Source organism: Neopelma chrysocephalum, unplaced genomic scaffold, assembly GCF_003984885.1.
Source record: "Neopelma chrysocephalum unplaced genomic scaffold, ASM398488v2 Primary Assembly neopelma1_63, whole genome shotgun sequence".
NCBI lineage: Eukaryota > Metazoa > Chordata > Aves > Passeriformes > Pipridae > Neopelma > Neopelma chrysocephalum.
The window spans coordinates 6,450,712-6,469,570 of record NW_020897720.1 but is presented as its reverse complement, the minus strand read 5'-3'; the positions used below and the strand labels follow the sequence as shown (position 1 = coordinate 6,469,570).

Sequence of the window (18,859 nt, the reverse complement as noted above, 5' to 3'; positions counted from 1 at the left end):
CACAACATTCAGTAGAACAGAGACAAAACAGTGTTTTTTCAGCTTCTTCAGTCATGCCATTACCTGAAATCTGCTTCAGAGGAAATATTAATCACTCTGAAAAAGGGGAATTTCTTTCTGGGAAGCATCTAAGTGAAAACTGCTCTATGTCCAGGCTTGGAATAGCTCTTTCCATTAAATTCACCAACAGTGAGACACACCATGGGAATTCTGTTTTAGTTCTCTCTTCTACAGCAAGTGATAGCTTAGAACCTAAAATAGAAAGGCTGTTCAAGAAAGTGGTAATACAATACACTAACAGCACTGTTTGTCACGGAATGTTTTCTTTTTGGATATCTCACTTTAGGGTAAATATGACAAGCAGATCAATGTATTTTTAAATCTGTTGCACATTCAGATTTGTCAATGATGTCTTGGAAGTATTTCCCCCCCCCATACAATGTCAACATATCTTATTCTTCACACACTTAAAAATCCAAACAACCACTTAACGTTTTCTAAGATCATTTGGTTTCAATTTTCTTAGGAGCTACTTGCTACAGACTGTAGAACATGATGGTGTACAATGTCTTGCATGATAAAACACAGCTCTCAGTAGAAGGTAACGTAGCAAAAAAAATCCACTATTCCAGTCCCAACAGTTGCTATATTTATTCTTCCTTCTTTTGCGATTCACACTGTCCAGTTTTTGATCACTGCAAGTTACTTGTCAGGATCTTGGAATTTCTTGCATAGTAATGAGCACTATCCCACAGAACAAGTTAATGGTGCTATCCAAGAGGAAAGAGGAAAAGAAAAAGAACCACTCCATTATGTCCTTGAGCATAATAATGAAACACAGCAGAGAATAATTGCAATTTATCTGGACATGATGGAAGCAGGTAAGGAAGAATTCATAAAGGCTCTTGTGCATGCAACAGCTTTTATATCCTTTGAAGTTACTCCTTGGCAAACGACTTACTAGATCCATTCCCGTCCTATCATCTAAGTTTCCTCAGCTCAACTCCAACTACTGATTAAACCCACAGAAAGGCACATTGTAACAGTTAAACATGGCACAAGAACATTTTGTATAAAGCAGAGGATTACTTTTATTTCCAGGCGTGAGAAATTTAAGAGCAAATTTCTCAGGAATACAACTCATTTGAAAAAAAAAAAAAGCCATCAGCTTGTGGCACCACTGTTTTTCCTCTCCTCATACAGTTTATTGCACACATTTTTGTCAAGTGCAAACAGAACAGGGGTGAACAGCACAATGACAGACAATCTAAGACCTGCAAGATACATGAAGTCTTCCTAAAGAGGGAGGAAAATGAATAAGAAATGACTTTATGACCCGTAAAAACTTTAGAAATTTTCACCACGTTTGGAGTTAACAGTCAAAAATCGCCAGTACCAAAGAGGAGTATAAATTGCATTAGGCACACTGCTAAATGGTAAGGTAGGAAAAATACAGGGCTTTGAAGAAGCCCCTTGAAGCACAATAGAAAGGTTAAGGCATTACTGCAGGCTTGGTATCCAACCAGCTACGTAAAGGGCATCTTTGGGTCAGTGGAGTTTTTCATCTGGAGGAAATCTCTTCTTTACCTGTAAAGGAAGAGGCAACTTCATTATTCCTTTCCATGGAGACAATTTACTAACTGAAGACCTGGTTGTTAACAAACGCACTGAGAAATGGTCAAGAACTGCAGATAATTCATCTATGTGGATGTTTTCTTGGCAGTTTCATTTCTGGAGCTACTGCAAGTAGTTTTAGTTACATTATAAGCTGGTAGAACAACTATTTCCCCAGAATGTTTTCACTGCTGTAACAGCATCCAGTGATCTGGATGACAGCCCTTCTTGCACTTGCACGAAGACAGTTCCTGGTCTGAGAACACAGATTATGAATTAACCGAGTCAAGGAGAACAGGCAGCATTGGACCACATTCTTTGGAAGAGACCACAGCCCGTATTTACCATGGATACAGAGCTTTGTGTGCTCTTACGTGCTGCCATCCAAGCCCTTAACTTGGGGATACATGAAATGACGCTATATAATCATCCCTTGAATTGGAGGGAGATTGACTGAAAATACAGACCAAACCTGTGTAATCTGGCATGGATCAATCAGGTCAGCATATGTAGAGCTCCCCTCTAGAATGTGAGCAGCTCACTAGAGCATTTTTAATTTGCTCAGTTGGTAAAATAAAATGGGTTTGCTTAGATCACCTCTGGTTTTAAATAAGATCTCTCCACTTTGGGACTTAGTACTTCATTCTCTTTGCATTATCCATACTAATCCACCCAAACCTCAAGTGAAAGAAACAGAAGGCAGAAAAAAGTATAGTACTTTTATGCTGGAAAAGCACATCTTAAAAGCCAAAATTAACTGGTTGCTGTATTTATGGGAATCTGTGCAGCGTTAGAGGGATATATTCCAACTCTTATCAGATGGAATCTAATTCACAGCTCCTGTCTAGTCAAATTCCACAGGAGGCTCCAAGCGCACACAAGAGCAAGGAAAAGAGATGGAGCACCTCCCTCAACACTATGGGAAGAATTCTAACAAGACCATGTAGAGTGGTGTGTCCTGTGTCAGCACATTTCAAGCAAAAGAGAACAGATATTCGAGATTATTATATGCTTTTATTTTTTTAAACCATTCTTTTTCACAGAAACAAGAACCTTATACCAAAATTAGGCCAATGAAATCAGATGCACCAAAGGTTAAAACAAACTATGTCATGTAACACGACAGCATGTGGTATGCAGGTCTCATATTCCATTAAAAAGTTTAAAAATGGCAGTTCCTCACAAACTCTTTGGCCATGTTTGAAGATGCTACTTCCCTCTCTTCCTTGGTACTAATTTAACTTCAGCTGTCTGGAAAATCTTGGAGGGGGAAAGGCCTGATTCTTTTAGCAGGCACTTAAGGAGTTATATCTCACCTCCAGGCTCTCCTTGCTGGTTTCAACACACCATGAAGCCAAATTTTTATTTCCAAGGCATCTGCTTGTCCAGATAACCACATTTCAAGATCCCAGGCAAACTGAATCATCCTATGGGATTCAGGGATCTGTATGCCCATTACCAAAATACACTGTTCTCTGTTTTAGCTCACTAATTATATGTTAACACCCGAACAGTGAAATTGCTCCTAGGAAATTCTGCTTGACTGACTTAGCTAATTACAGGCCTCGACTTGAAGCAGGGCCAACTCTACCTTTAAATTCTGCTTGGTGCTTAAAAGAAGCTACAGACACATTCACGTGCCCCCAGTCTGACAACAACACTGTTCTCATGAAGCTTTCTTTGAAACAGAGGAGCTTTGCTTCAGCGTAACTGTCCAGGACACTTTACAGACAGCATTTAACTGAGCTATAACATCAGCTCTCACTGTCTGCTGTACTGGATTTCTGGGAACAGAAGCAACACCAGCAAGGGAGTAGGGGTAGGCAGTTAAACTTGAAAAGACAAAAAACCCCAACAACCCAGGTAAAAAACTTAGTGTGTCTGATTATTCAGTTACCAGCATACAAACTAAAATCATGCGTGCTTGTTTCCACATTTCCTTCATTTGAAACTTCAACTCCAAATGCTGCCATTCTGGAGAAACCCAACAGCATCAAGGTGCTTTCAGAACAACACTTTATTTTTGCCTGCCCTGTCAGAAAGCCCAGGAACTGCAACAACCACATTCCAGCAGCACAGCCCAGATATCAACCACCAGGCTCACCTGGGATTAAAGTTGCACACAGGCTGTCATTAAAAACATAATAAGCCATCCAGCTGTGAGCTCAGGGTTAGAGCTATATATTGACAGGAGATAAAGAACACTCTAATCACTGTTCTCGCTCTGACTTCCCAGATGAATGAGGGCAACTGTAGGTTGCCTTGGAAATCAGGACAGGTCTTAGATGAAATGGTAGTAGGCTTGAGGAGAGGTTTAACAATTGTTCAAGATTAGGAAATCCACTTATGCTAGCTATTAAAATTAACACCCCAGCCCAATTTTTTTTTAATGTTTTTAGATGAAATGTTTTGTTCTCCTTACAAACCCCTGAACACAGCACTACATGAGAGGACAGAAAGAAAAATAACTGTCAAGAATTCAGTCCAAGCTTTTCAGGTATCCAGTCAAGATTACCACCCAAAACATGTTTTGTGGCAGTCTACAGAGAGACAGATTTCTCCTGCAAAAGAGCTACAGCAGTTCTGATCACACTGCTTAGACCACCATTCAATTTCTCCTGAAGCTTTAACATACCAAATATATTAATAAATCTGATCATACTCACCTAGTCAATAAATTGCAGCAGAGGACAGACATCCTTAAGGCCAGTGATATTTAAGATACCAGATTGTTTCATTGCTTAACTGCGGCCCAAAGAGGGGGTTGAGTTGAGCCAGAATTGCAATCAGCCAACTGCAAGACAACCCCCCAACCCAACAGAGAGAACATCAGCCAAATTACAAACCTTATGATAATGGAAAGGCTTGACCAAAGCACAAGGACTGGCAGAGAAGAAAAGACCATTTTCAAGACGGTCTAGTAACAGATAAAAATTCTACTCAAGTTCATACACAAGGACCAGAAACAGGCAATGAAGTTATGGCACCAAATCTTTCTGCAACTGAAATAAATTGTCCTGTTCAATTTAAAGCAACACAAAACCACCTGACAGCATTTCCCTCGTACTTTGCCTTTGACAGGAAAGTGTTTTTAGATACACAAAACTCAGGTATTTGTGGGCTCAGAAGACAGAAACATAAAAGAACAGACCTTTCTTCAGTGCCTTTGAAGAATCCTTTAAACAGAAACCTCTGAGAAACATCCTCTCTCTCATTTGCTTTTCACTGCATGACAACCTGCTCTTGCAGAAAATGGTATATTTTCAGAGACTGAACAAAACTGAATTTCAACCTGGCCCAGAGGTCAAGGAATAGGGACCTGAAGCAAAAGGGTACAATGCTAGAGGAACACACACAAAAAAAGACAAAAAAATATACCACAAGAACAAACCCAATACGACAACAAACCCCAGACCCTGAGCAGAGCAGCCTTGTCATCAGAGCAGAGCACAAACTAACACTGCAGAAGCCACAGCCAGAACTGAGAACAAGAGGAATGTAGTTTGTGGAAAATATCCAGGAAAGCTAAACAGAAATAAATATTCCACTGTTAAAAGATATATTTGCTTTGTAAATGTTATAAGACTCAGAGAAAGCAATGGATGCTTCCATGGATTTAAATCTATGTTAAATACTAACTATATAAACACATTTAGTGAACACACTGGCTCATCTGTCTGCTATTTCTAGAATGCTTTGTAAGGAGGAGAAAAAGCAGAGCAGCTTTGTAATGGGAGCTGCCACAAATGTATCAGAGTGCTTAGGCAGTCATGGAAAATTCCACACAAACCTTGATGCTCCGACCAACAAACCAAGTGCAGGTCGGCTGCAAAACGCCTGGAACAGCCACAGGCAAAAGATGTGGGTCAGGCTTAAAGAAAACACATCAATCCTCTTCCAATTTACAAATATTTATTTACAATGCCCCTTTCAGTTTTGCAGAGAGTAGAACTCCAGTTAAAACAAGAGGCTGATCCTGCAGCAGCCCATCAGTCACACGAGCCTTGGAATACGCAGCAGGCTCTACTGAGGAATTAAAACGTCAGCGAGACACCTCCGAGAGCAGCCAACAACCTTTAGGTTGACACGTTTTTACTTTGCTGTCCAAAGCAGTGACAATGTGTTTTGAGACCATGTTAATCATTGTGTTAAATCTACTTAAGGGAAAAGCAAATTAGCTCTTAAAATTATCACGGAATTTATTTTGTGAGGGTTAATTTTCAGATACAACAGAGAGATCGAAAGGTGCCAGAGCACTGTGCCATCTGCCTTCAGCATCCTGAAGTAACACAAGTGGGAGGAGGGTAGGAACACTAAAAGCCTGTTAAAGCACATTATTCTTTTTCACTGTACAGCAGGAAGGAACTCCACGCACAAATCTCTCACCTCTCGCTGCTTCCCAAGTTCAGGCCCAGCATGGCTGTGAATTAAATGAGCTGGGAACACATTCAGAATGTCACCCTATGTAACCAGGCTTTAGGAAAAGCACTGTGCAGTTTTCAAAAGGCATTTGTTGGGGCCATGCTGGATACCCGAGCTCTGAGCCATGGTGGCATTAGGGCAATAGTACATTCCTTCTCCTGCTCTGTGAGGGCCTGGTAATTTAAAACAGTAGTTAATCTATGACTCCCTTGCATTCAAGGTAAGTCATGGAAAAGCTTTTCCCATGTTTTGCTTAAGCTATGCTGCTTTACACAATAGTCCATGGTGACAACACAAAACAAAACGCAGCATTCAGAGTAAAACAAACCTCTGTATCCAACGGGCAATGTTCCGGAGTTGCTAAAAGCAGGTATGGCATTTGAGCCACCCACAGGCCCTTAAATTCTACCAGATCCCACTTAGAACAGTTACTGTTAATTACCCAGCTCAGACAAGGAAATTAAAGTCCCTTCTGTTGTACCAGAAAGATTTTTTAAAAGGTCTTTCCACCATAACTGCCATCTGTCTGTGCTCGTGTTGCAAATTAAGGTCCTGCTATCTCTATTTAAATGTCAATTTGGGCATCCGTATTTTAATCCTCTTAGCATCAGTAGCAAATAATACCATTTTCTAAGCACCCTGCCCTCTGCTAGGACATCATGGTACTGTTCAGGAACTGCTTTGTAAACAGCAAAATAGATTTAGACTTTGACAGTACCTCCCAATATGGTGTAACCTATAATTTCTGCAGCAGTAAGACTTTGCCTTGTATTTTATGAGGTTCCTGAGGGTTGTATATTCTCCTTCAAAAGGCTGCTGGGTACAGGATCTGTACACAAAATAGGCACTTACCCATGCAAATATCTTCCACAGAACAACCAAATGAACACCATGTAATCAATATGGTTATTCAAAATTACTATTGTTAAATCTAAGCACAGAATAAACAGCTTTGAGTTGAAATGTGATTGACTTGAAATTTTGTTAGGATAAATTCGGTTTGTTGAAAATCAATTTGACAATCAAGTGGTGTTTAACGAAGACAGGAAATCATTTTTTTCCCATTTTCAACTGCAAAGGTAACTCAAGGAGCATGAAAGTAGATCCAGCAGAGTTCTAAACTCTACAAAAAGTAGATAATAGCACCAGCCACCTGCTAAGGACACACAAATACAGAAGACCATACCTGGAACAACAAGAATTATCTAACAAAGAATCCTCAGAAACCATTCTTTGGGCTTCCTTCAAGACTAGTATGAAAAATCAGTGTCTTTCTTTAGTCACCAAAAATTAAGGTCTGAAATGTTTTCAATGCCTCCTCTCCCCCAAAAGGAAGAGGACACAGGAACAACAAACTTCCATATGTTTGAGGAAAGAAAGGTTGGACCAGATGATCTTTCAAGGTCCTTTCCAACAAGGGCTGTTCTACAGTTTTATACGGAATAAACTAAAAAAAAATAAAGACTGTGTGACGAGGCAAGTTCTATCCTGGAATGTGAGAAGAAAAATCGGCTTTTTGTTGCATTCTGGCAAGCAGACACTACAAATGTCATTTATGTGGTTGGGTACAACTACTGAAGTCTTAAAACATCCTAATTTTTGGCTGCTTCTCTTTTTCCAAGATACAACTGGAGAAAGCCAAAGGGAATTTAGAAAACAAGTTGGAGCCTACAAAATTACCAACGAACCCTCTCACTGGACATGCAAGAACAGATTATAAAACATGATAATGATTTGTAATGGGTCTGTTTAGGTACAAAATCCACTGAAGTTACAAGGGAAATATCACTGTACATTCGAGAAGTTCACAGCATTCAGTCAAAATTTAAGAAATTCTACAACAGACACATTCCACATCATAATCCAGAGGATGCTGCAGATGCCACGTGGCCTCCACTTCAAGGAAACTGTCCTTCTTCAAACAATACAGACAACAAACCCTAAGCTTCAAGGATTTTAGAAGAGTGGGACATTATTTCTGTAGGACAAAAACAAGTGAGAACTTCAAACTCAAACAAAACCATAAAAAAGCTCAACCCTCCCCCTAAGAAAAAAACACCACCCAACTTACTGTAACCTAAATGCAGTAACCCAGTAAAAATGACCAAAAAGCTGCCCTTTCTTAGCCAAGCATTTGGGACCTACTGTGAAGCTGGGCTGCTACATACTTTATGTGCACGCAAGGAGACCTTCACAGCACTGAGACTCCCAGATTTCAATCCCAAATTCAAGCTGCTTGCACTGCAAAGCTCTTCTCAAGTTTCTATGTCCACTCAGCAAAACTTTAGTTTAAAAACTGTCATGGATATGAAACACAGAACAAAGTCTGCTGGACTTCGACAGTTAACTGATAGAATGATTTCTTAAGACTTCACCTGTCAAATGCTCTGAATAAAGAAATAAAGTTTAAAAGTATCTCACCTGTATAAAACCTGAATATCACATTATTAGACTAAACCAAACCTGTATAAGCTTGAACCCAACCCAGAACCAAACAGGCCTCTCCTGGAACATGCCAACACTGATAAGATCACATTTGGCTGCTGGTTCAGAATAAGTCTTGAGATTAGAGATGCATTTCTCTAAATATTCATATTAAGCTGCTTTGAGTAGCATAAAAAATGCCTAAATAGTTCAGGAAAGTGCAAATACTACTTGGGTTGAAATGGGACTCTAAATAATGATTTCTGATACAAGTTAACCCTTAAGATTGAACCAGACTTTTACCAATTTACTCTCCATAACAAATTCTTCCAAAGTTATTTCTGCATAGCACTTTCTTTTACAAACTAAGTCTCTAAAGTCTTTAAAAAAAGAGAGAGAGAAAACAACAAGCACACTTTCTCTTGCAGACTCCAGCTACAGCTGGCTTACCTCCTGATAAATAACACGATACAAGGAGCTCTCAGCAAGTCACTTTGTTATTGCTACTAACTCTCCCACAGAAAAGAGGCACCCTCAAAATATACTGTGCATTTAAACAGAAATGGTCTTAATATATCAAAGTATCACTAAAAAAATCCCCACGCAGAAGTTTTTCCACCCACCGCTCTACCAGATTTCCAGAATAAATTCAACCAAACTAAGGGCAAAACTCTTCAGTAGGTTTGAATTAGTAACACCTCAGAAATTAGTGTAAGGTATAAAGAAGGAAAAAGGCAAAAAACCCCAATCTGTGAATCAGAAAAATCCTAGAATTGAGCAACTGCCATTATACTTGTGAGTAAATGAGGCAGTGAACTAGAGGGAAGGAATATCGAGTCCTCACAGAGCACAGCTCACAGTTATGTGTCAGAGGACAACAAAAGGAATTCATTTTAATTCAGTGTTTTCCAATGGGAAAATGTTTTCTTTGGCACGTTGGAGGTCTTCACAACTAGAAATTCTAAGAGCTGTCAAAGAACACCATGTGACACATTCAAAAAGCTTCTTCCTGAATGTTCTGAGACTTTAAAAAAAGGAACCTTCGATTCCATCAGAACCGGGCCTTGGTCAGGAGGCAAGACATTATTTATACTTACAACAGGTAGCAGCAAACAGCACATGTCACCAGCATTGTGTTGATAACACTGCAAAGAAGGAGAGAAACAGCTGATCAGGTGTCATGTTGTGACTGACCACAAGATACATCAGCAAAAATAATCCCAGCAAACAAGAACAAGTTTAACTTTGATCATATGAAAGATGACTCAACATGAGTGTTCTGACTTCTTCCAGCTGAGTAAACTACAAAGGCACAGCACAGACTCTGCAAAAGGACTGACACAGCTCTGGAAACAGGATTTTACAGCTATATTTAACAAAAATCACTGTGAGGAGGAGCAAATCTGATGCAGTGTCCCTGCTCCATTTCACAGCCAAGGCTGCCAGCACAGTAAATCACTGAAACTGGATGTTATTGCACACAGCAAACACTTTCTTCATTTGCAGAATTCTATTTACAGAAAATTTCAGTGTCAAATTATAACTTTTCATTTCATAGAATAAATGAGGGTTTTACAAATTGAATACAAAATAAAATGTCAAAGCCACATGAAATGATCTGTAGTGTAAGATTTCCCTTTCTTGCTGAAAGAGAACTGTGTCAGAAAGCACAGTGAAGCTGAAAAGAAGGAAGAACCAAGCTCTTGAAATTGAAAATGGTAAAACTGCAGCTACACACACAGATGGTTTTGAAAGGGGAGGAAAGGAAATGAGGTTTTCTAACAGTGATCTCTGCAGCTCATGAAACTCAGTGGCAAAGTGGAGTTTTTTTTTTTTATTTTTAAGTCATAAAAAAGAATTTCCCTCTATGTCTTTCCTCCCCCAAATGAGTAACAAAATCTTATGGTAGGACAGTATCTTCCAACCCTTTTGTGACACAAGAACTTCAATATTTTTCATCTATCAATACACATCCACTTTGTCAACTTTCAAATGAATGCTACAAAGCCAACACAGCCTGGAACCTTTCCAAGGAGTCCCAGAGCCTTTGTTTGGGAGTTTTAACCTAGGCAATGGGAATTCTTAGGTCAGGTAAAGTTTGCACTAACTTCTTTTGTTAGGAAAACAGCAATCCTATTCAGAAACAAGCTTTGCATAATTCTTTAAAATGGGAAGTGAATAGACTACAAGGTATTGCTGCAGAACTAGAACACAGCAGTGCTCTATTCACACTTGTTAAACAATCACACTTTGGAATAAGGATACAACACCTGTTTGTGACCCACATATTTCACATACTTTCATGCCTGGAAGACATATTTCCAAGGTATTTCTGAGGACAGACAAGTTTCCAGGCATAAAAGGCTTAAAAGTGAGGCAGTAAATATCAGAGCCTGAGGAATATTCCTCTGGGTTTAGATAAACAACTGAGAGAAAAGACAGTTGGTACCTGTGGAGTAGAGGGGGTGTCAGAGAGAGGAAGAGAGGTTAAGAAGTCATTATCTCCTAGAGAAAAGAGAAAGACAAAAACTTGTCTGCTTTTTAATCTGAGCAGCCACAACCACTGCAGGAAAACCCTCTGCTTAGATGCCCCACTGTTGTCCTCTGCTACAAGGGCACCAGCACACATTTAACACAGAACCGAGATCTCCTATAGCAACTTTTCCAGTGTGAAACCAGAGGATGGTGGAGTAAGTTAGGAAAGGTTAAGTAAGGAAGGAAAGAGGAAGTTATTGCTCAAATACCACCTGACTAACAGCGAACCTCCTCGACACAGGGCGCTGTGTCTGCAGAGGTTTCACAGAAGGGTTTGGGTTGGAAGGGATCTTTAAGATCATCTCACTCCAACCCCCTGCCATGGGCAGGGACACCTTCCACCAGACCAGGCTGCTCCGACCTGGCCTTGGACACCTCCAGGGATAGGGCAGCCACAGCTTCTCTGGGCAACCTGTGCCAGGGCCTCAGGGGAAAACCCAAACCTGTGAGGGGTTGCGGGGGCACCGCTCGGCTCCGGGCCCTCCGGTCACGGCCCCGGGCCCGCCCGCGCTGCGCCAACACTGCGGGGGAGCCCGCGGGGCTGCGGGGAAACCTCCGCCGGGGCCTCCCCCCACACCCGAGGGGCCGGACGGGCCCGCGCCCGCCGCGCCCCGGTCACTCACCCGCGGTTCGGGCCCTTGGGGACGAGCCAGGGCAGGACGCCGCCGACCACCCCCCAGAACACGCTCATGACGATGATGGGCACGGCGAGGCCGCCGTACGCCATGGCCGGGCTGTGAGGGACCGGGGAGCGGCCCCGCCCGCGCCGCCCAAACCAACCCGCGGCCGCCGCGTCACCGCGGGAGCGCGCGGGGCGGGGGCGCGCCGGGGCCGCGGCGGGGGGGGGGGGGGGGGGAGTGATCCGTCTGTTCTGTGCTGCTTTAACAAAGACGTCAGTCTCTTTAAAGAAGAGTTTCAGCAGGACCCCGAAGGCTCTGGCGCCTTTCCAGCTCCAGAAGCAGCGAGGAGTTACCGGCTTCGACCCACTGCTCTACTCACCGCACCATATCATTTCCCTGTTTATTGCCCACCCGATGCTGCGACATCTCCGTTCGTTGTTCATAATCGGACCCCAGGAAAAACAGGCTGGCGGGTAAGGGGGACAGAGCTCCAAGGGCTGGTTCAGAGCTCCTCAGGAAACTGGGGACATGGGACAGGGTCCCACAGGGCAGATCTGCACCAGGAAAGGTCCCGGTGGCAAAGGAACCCCATGGGCTTCCTCAAGCACTGACTCAAGGCAGATACCTCGTATTCAGCAGCACGAACTGGAGGGACAAACATGAGCCTGCATAAGACCCTCAGTCACAGCCCACCAAACAAAGCTTTGCATTCAGGCTTATGAATGACTTCCCAAGTGCAAATGCAATTTTTCTCAATTCACAGCATCTCATTTTTCAGATCCTGTTTTGCAGGCAGATGAAATTCTTTCCCTGTCTCAGCAGTGAGAGGGCCACTCACTGAGGCAGTAAGTTCTCTTAAGTTCAGGGCTGTTTTCAACACACTGCAGCCACTGTCAATATGTAGGTAGAGAGTGCTAAAAAGAACTTCCTCTTACTGAAGAGTTCATCCAAAATAGCACCAGCAACAGCACTGAGACTGCTTCATCCCTACCCTTCTCAAACCAGTCAGCTCTACCTCACAAGCACTGGTGATAAACCCCCCTGTCAAGCTCTACCAATTATGTAAGGCCTGAAGAGATCACACAGCAAATTCAGTGCCTGTGTTTGCCCTCAACATGCCCACTAAACCTCTAAAATGTCATGTTTTATTCTCAAATTCATAAGACAGTTGAAAGATAATTTAAGAGGATTAGAGATGCATGGCTAGCAATAGCTTACTTCAAATATCCAATAAAATATTAAATATATACAGTGCACAGAATTGAAATGTTAATTTAAAAACATGAGCACATCCCTAAGGAACTGTTAAAGACCTGTGGAAGAGACAGAACTATGATGGCTGTTAGATTTGTGCTTTCAGGATTGCACTGCTCTTTCTACGGTTGGTTGAAACATTCCCTTATGGGAAAGAAGACGACATAGAAAGGTTTTTAATCTGATGGGAGTATTTCTTACATAGTCAGGACGCACCAAACCAAGACTTTCTAAATGAGAAGACACACAATAGGTTGAGTTTTAGCAGTTTTTTAATGGTGTCAAACAGGAACCATCTATTCTTGCATCTTTTCAATTGTTTCTTCTTTGTACTTGCCCTTCTCCTTCCCAACCTGGCGGGACTTCGCTTTACGCTCCAAGATCTTCTTGCGATCCTTGTCCAGCTTTAGCCTGGTGATCACCACCTGGAGAGAGGACAAGGAATTCAGTGTCCCTGCAGAGTTAGGACAGCAACCCGATGGACCCGTGGCACTGCAGCTCGGCCCTGGCACTAAAGTGTTATTCCCATGGATTATCTCATTTGGTTTGAGTAAACCCGAGGTACAGAATTGACTCTATTCCACAATTTTCCCAGGCACACCCAGGAATCGGACTACATGAACAGTTCTTTCAATGCAGCCAAAACATTGCACAAAGTGAAAAGCAGCCAAATTTCTACTGAACTACATTATAAAATAATGACTTAGAAGTACATATACTTTCTATTATTCAGCTCAAACATGATGGATTCCACATCCACCTGAAACACAGAAGAGCTGATCTCACCAAAAAGGCAACAAAGCACCACAGTGACTATAAAGACACTTTGAAGAACACCTGATATGGCACAGCTGTGATTATCAAATATGACTGACATATAAAGGGTAATTGTGCAGACCCTTCACTGCCACTGCCAATTGATGGGATTGCAAACAAAGCACCAGCAAACTGAGGCTCTGATTTCCAGCCCAAAAGCAGCCTTCAGTGTTTTTCTTGGATCACAGAATCCAGAAATAAGTGTGTTGGTATAACTGAAAGCAGTACTTAAAAAATACACCTGACAATCAAATCCTAGAAATCCCATAAAAGCTGCAGCAGCATTTCACACTCCTCCTCAGTTCCTTGTGTATTTAGGTCTCTCTTATTTGTAATTCCCACCTCTCTACCCAGCAGAGGTACAAACTGTTCATACAGCCCACTGCAAGTCTGTAACAAAACATTCCTCTGCTCCATTTGCATTAATAACTTGTGCAAAGCTTTATCAAGGTCTGGTTCCCAATTAATGAAAACCTTCCCAGAAATAAAGAACCAGCAGAAAATTCAATTTGTTTCACTACTGTTCACCACACAAGTATGTGCACAGGCTCCACCACAATGTCACCTTGTCCATCAGATGTTGTTGCTGCACACAAGTCGTGATGTTGTTTTGGAATAATTCTGCTCTCCCTCTGCTGAACACACCAACCATTTACTGCACAAAACCTGTTACAACTTGATTTTTTCCACCCACACTTCCGTATGTGTGCCCACATGGCAAGGCTGAAGCAGACTAAATTTATCTGCTTCAAACCAGGTTTTGGTGAGTGGTTCTGTTTAGTTTGAAATGTTTCCTGTTATGACCAAAACACACTTTGTCTGGTTTTCACTGACTCAACACTTCAGGCTAAAACCAGGTTCAGAATTTAGTTCACAACAGCCCACAAGAACAAATCCTGATTCTGAGCATCTATTTAAACATTTCTAACACCTCCTCAGCCAGTGCAAATGCCACATAGCAAAGACGAAGGATCATTCTAAACGATCTGTTCTGAGGTTTAAAAACATCAAGCCCTTTAAAGTGCTTTAGCAGGACTCCAAAGTCTCTAGTGGCTTTCTAACCCTAGAAACAAAGAGGAGTTACTGGTTTCAACTCACTTCTCTACTCGCGACACTATAACGTTTTTATTTGGGTTTATTACCCACCCAGTGCTGCAGTACCTCCATTATACATAGAATCACAGGATGGTCTGGGTTGGAAGGGACCTTAAAGATCATCTTGTTCCATCCTCCTGCCATGGCCAAGGACACCTTCCACTATCCCAGGTTGCTCCAAGCCCCGTCCAACCTGGCCTTGGATCCTTCCAGGGATGAGGCAGTCACAGCTGCTCTGGGCAACGTGTGCAAGGGCCTCACCACCCTCATAGGGAAGAACTTCTTCCTCATATCCAATCTAACCCTACTCTCTGTCAGTTTGAAGCCATATCCCCTTGTCCTGTCACTCCAGGACTATTGTAAATAGTCTCTCTCCATCTCTCTTGTTGGCTCCCTTCAGGTACTGGAAGGCCACAATTAGGTCTCCCCGAAGCTTCTCTTCTCCAGGCTGAACAATCCCAATTCTCTCAGGCTTTTCTCACAGCAGAGCTGCTCCATCCCTCTAATCGTATTTGTACCTCCTCTGGAATTGGTCCAACAGCTCCATGTCCTTCCTGTTCTGGGCCCCAGAGCTGCAGGCAGCTCTGCAGGGGAGTCTCACCTGAATGGGACAGAGGGGCAGAATCCCCCCCTTCCCTGCTGCCCACGCTGTGGGATCAGCCCAAGACACAGGAGTGTTCTGGGATGGGTCATTCCAGCCTCTCCCCCACCAGGACCCCCAAGTCCTTCTCCCAGGGCTGCTCTCCATCTGTGCATCCCCAGCCTGGACTGATCCTGGGGGTTGCCCTGACCCAAGTGCAGCACCAGCACTTGGTAACAAGTTCTACTCATACCAGTGCCCTTATGTGCCCCCCAGCTCAGCCCACAGGTGTCAGATCCCAGGTCCCACCGTACCTTGCTGGGGTGGATCCCCACGTGGACAGTGGTGCCGTTGGCTTTCTCCCGCTGCACACGCTCGATGTAGATCACATATTTCTTCCTGTACACCTGGACCACCTTCCCGATCTGCTGCCCTTTGTAGTGTCCCCGGACAACCTGAACACCAGCACAGGGAACACATTGACCCATGCTGCAAAAACACCCCTTGAACTTGAACAACCACCACACCTTATAAACCACTACTGAGTTATCCAGTAGGACACCAGAGCTGCACAGATTGAAATCCCATCTCAGTTCTTTTCACACACATGCCACAAAGACATCACCGACTTGACAATTCCTGCATCACTAAAATATAATGGATCAGAACTGTGCTTCGCCCTCACTCTCCTGCAGTAAACCCTAATGAAGCTCTGTAACTTTTCAGCCACAAGGCTTCAACTTGAACAGTTATCTTATTTTTTCACCTGTCATTGCACTTCATATAAAAAAAGCCACTTAACTTAGATTAATTTCCAAACCAATCTTTTAAATATCACAGGCAGCAAATAGTCTATAAAAAAAGAAACAATTTTTTGTGCTTTATTGTTGAAAGCTTTTAATCCAGCACGACAATCAATGCATATAAGTGAAGTGTAGTAAAACTGCCACCACACTTGTGTTTGTTCCTTGTATTGTCTTTGTCACTGATGTGAATTTGAGAAACAAAATGTGCTTGACTAAAGCTCAAGTCATGACTAGATTATCTTGGATTATTTCTGCAATACCCAGGGCAAAGCTGCAGCACCAATGTGAATTTGTCTCGTCCTTCCCTTTTGCACAGGCTACATATGGAAACAGAATAATTTAGGTTGGAAAAGATCTCGGAGACCACAGAGTCCAACCTGTGACCCATCACCACTCTGTCAACCAGACCAGAGCACTGAGTGCCATGTCCAGTTGTTCCTTGAATGCCTCCAGGGATGGGGACTCCACCACCTCCAGGGGCAGCCCCTTCCAGTGCCTGACAACCCTTTCTGTGAAGACTTTCTTCTGAAAACTAAAACCCAGACAGTTTCCCGTGTGACAGAGCAGCTCAGGGCAGTGAGGTACCTGGACCTCGTCGTCCTTGCGGATGGGCATGGAGCGCACGTTGTACTTCTGCCGCAGCTCCTTGGACAGGGGCGAGGACATGATTTTCCTGCGGATGTGGGAAGGGGCATTGAAGTGCCGCTTGCGGTTCTTGCTGCGGTCCGAGGTCACAAACGGGTTGAACTTCATTTTGCCTGCACAGAGAGGGGTAACAGCAGCTTGGGAGATGCTCATAACTCACACACACTGCGCTTCATCGTCCACCCACAGGGCCAGGGCACAAAAAAGCACTTTTAGCTATTTTTAATCCACTCACTGGTTAATGGACCCTCATAGCCTTGACTCCAAATGTTTAAGCCTCTTCCATGACTGACAACGACCCTGTTCCTACACATGTGCACATCGGACGCTTCTAATCCAAACCTCCCCATTCCCAGCACTCAGGACACCCGGATCCTGCCCTACAGTCACAACACTCTGACTTATCAACTCAATGGATATTTTGAGCTCGCGGAGGGAACTCGCCCTGCTCCGGCATCCTCAATAGAGCTCCTCTGCAGAGCACACAGGTAATACACCTGCAAATCCAAGACACTTTTGGCCTTTCCTAAATTTTAACAACTGCACTGCAAGACTGCCTGTCAGAGCACCACTCATCCTGCTGGCAAAGGATAAATTAAGGATAAATCAAATCAAAGGATGCTTTTGCTCAGCTCCACAACTTCCCAGTGCACAAACTGGCACCTCCTACGCGAGCTGGACTGTATCAACTTAATAATCCATAACCAAGGCACAGACCGAAGGAGTCCGAGCCCTTCCTGGAGCCCGAGCTCTCCCCGCAGCCCGAGCTCTCCCCGGCAAACCCGCCCCACAGCTCCGGGTGGGCCCCCGGTGACCCGGGCCCCTTCCCGCTCCCTCCCGCTCCCCTGCGGGGGCCCCGCAGGGCGCTGCGCAGGGTCCTGGCCGGGGATGGCGCGGGATGGCCCCCGATGATCCCGGATTATCCCGGATGCTCGCCCCGATCCCTCACCCGCTGCCGCCGCCGCGCCGCCCGCCCGGAAAAGGAGCCACGGGCGCTTCCGCTTCCGGGAGCGGCACCGCGAGACCCCGCGAGACCCCGCGAGACCCCGCGCGCCGGGCAGGGCCGCCGGCGCCCCCTGGCGGCCGGGAGGCCACACGGGCGGGGACAGAGCGGGGACGGACCCGGGACAGACCTGGGCATCATCCCCCACACCGACCTGGTACCAACCTTGACTTCATCCCCTGGAACCCACCTGATCGTCACCCCTGGTAGCCACCCGGGAATCATCCCCCGGTACCCACCTGGGCATCATCCCCTGGAAACACCCCAGACATCGCCTCCAGTACCCATCTGGGCATTGTCCCCAACGCCCACCTGGGCAGTGTCCCCCAATACCCCCCCGGGCAGTGTCCCCCAATACCCACCCGGGCATTATCCTACAGCATTCACCTGGGCATCATTCCCTGGTACCCACCTGAGCACCATCTCCCAGTGCTCACACAGGAATCACCTCCCATGCCCACCCAAGCATCATCTCTGGTAATCACCTGTGCATCCCCTCCTGTCCATCAGAGCTATTCAGCACCAGTTATTTCTCTCCATGTCCAGCCCCTCCCTGGCCGTGGATGAAAACAGGACCATACCACTGGTGCCTCCTCTCCAGCCCAGTCCAGCTCCCTCAGTGACACCAGCCCCATGTCCCTCAGCCCAAAGGGACACCAGTTCCCTGGGGCTTCTGCCAAGTTCAAATTCCCCAGCCCAGCCCCTGGTCCTGTGCCTGTGTCACCTGTCACCTCATCCTTTCCTCCATAAACCACCTCACCTGCACATACCACTTGCCTTTCAGGCAGATGTCACCCTAGTACCTATTTTCAGGACACAGATTAATTTATTCTCAAAGAAAATTGGTAGAAATAAACCAAGCAATTGGAGAAGATGCAGCACAGACATTTGGTTGGGTTTGGACTTATTAACAGAGGCTGGAAAAGTTCTGGACTGTTGAGTTGCAGCAGGCTGAGGTTTGGACAAACACCTTCCCCAGTGCCTTTACTCATCACTTACAGAATAAGGAACCTTCAGCACAATCCCACCACTTCTGGAAGTCTGT

At 44.4% G+C, this 18,859-nt stretch overlaps 2 protein-coding genes across 2 annotated transcripts; both read right to left on the bottom strand.

Annotated features, from left to right (window-relative positions):
* Positions 1-1,066: 1,066 nt before the first annotated feature.
* Positions 1,067-11,773, bottom strand: ATP6V0E1 (ATPase H+ transporting V0 subunit e1). Its single transcript, XM_027682663.1, has 4 exons — positions 11,619-11,773; positions 9,558-9,605; positions 4,281-4,408; positions 1,067-1,587 (listed from the first exon to the last, which is right to left on the bottom strand). The coding sequence occupies exons 1-3, from the start codon at positions 11,720-11,722 to the stop codon at positions 4,315-4,317; spliced, it is 246 nt and encodes an 81-aa protein (XP_027538464.1). The 5' UTR covers positions 11,723-11,773; the 3' UTR covers positions 1,067-1,587; positions 4,281-4,314.
* Positions 11,774-13,123: 1,350 nt separating this feature from the next.
* RPL26L1 (ribosomal protein L26 like 1) lies at positions 13,124-17,829 on the bottom strand. The gene is made up of 4 exons (XM_027682657.1): positions 17,761-17,829; positions 16,752-16,924; positions 15,675-15,815; positions 13,124-13,294 (listed from the first exon to the last, which is right to left on the bottom strand). The coding sequence occupies exons 2-4, from the start codon at positions 16,917-16,919 to the stop codon at positions 13,166-13,168; spliced, it is 438 nt and encodes a 145-aa protein (XP_027538458.1). The 5' UTR covers positions 16,920-16,924; positions 17,761-17,829; the 3' UTR covers positions 13,124-13,165.
* Between the last annotated feature and the right edge of the window lie 1,030 nt (positions 17,830-18,859).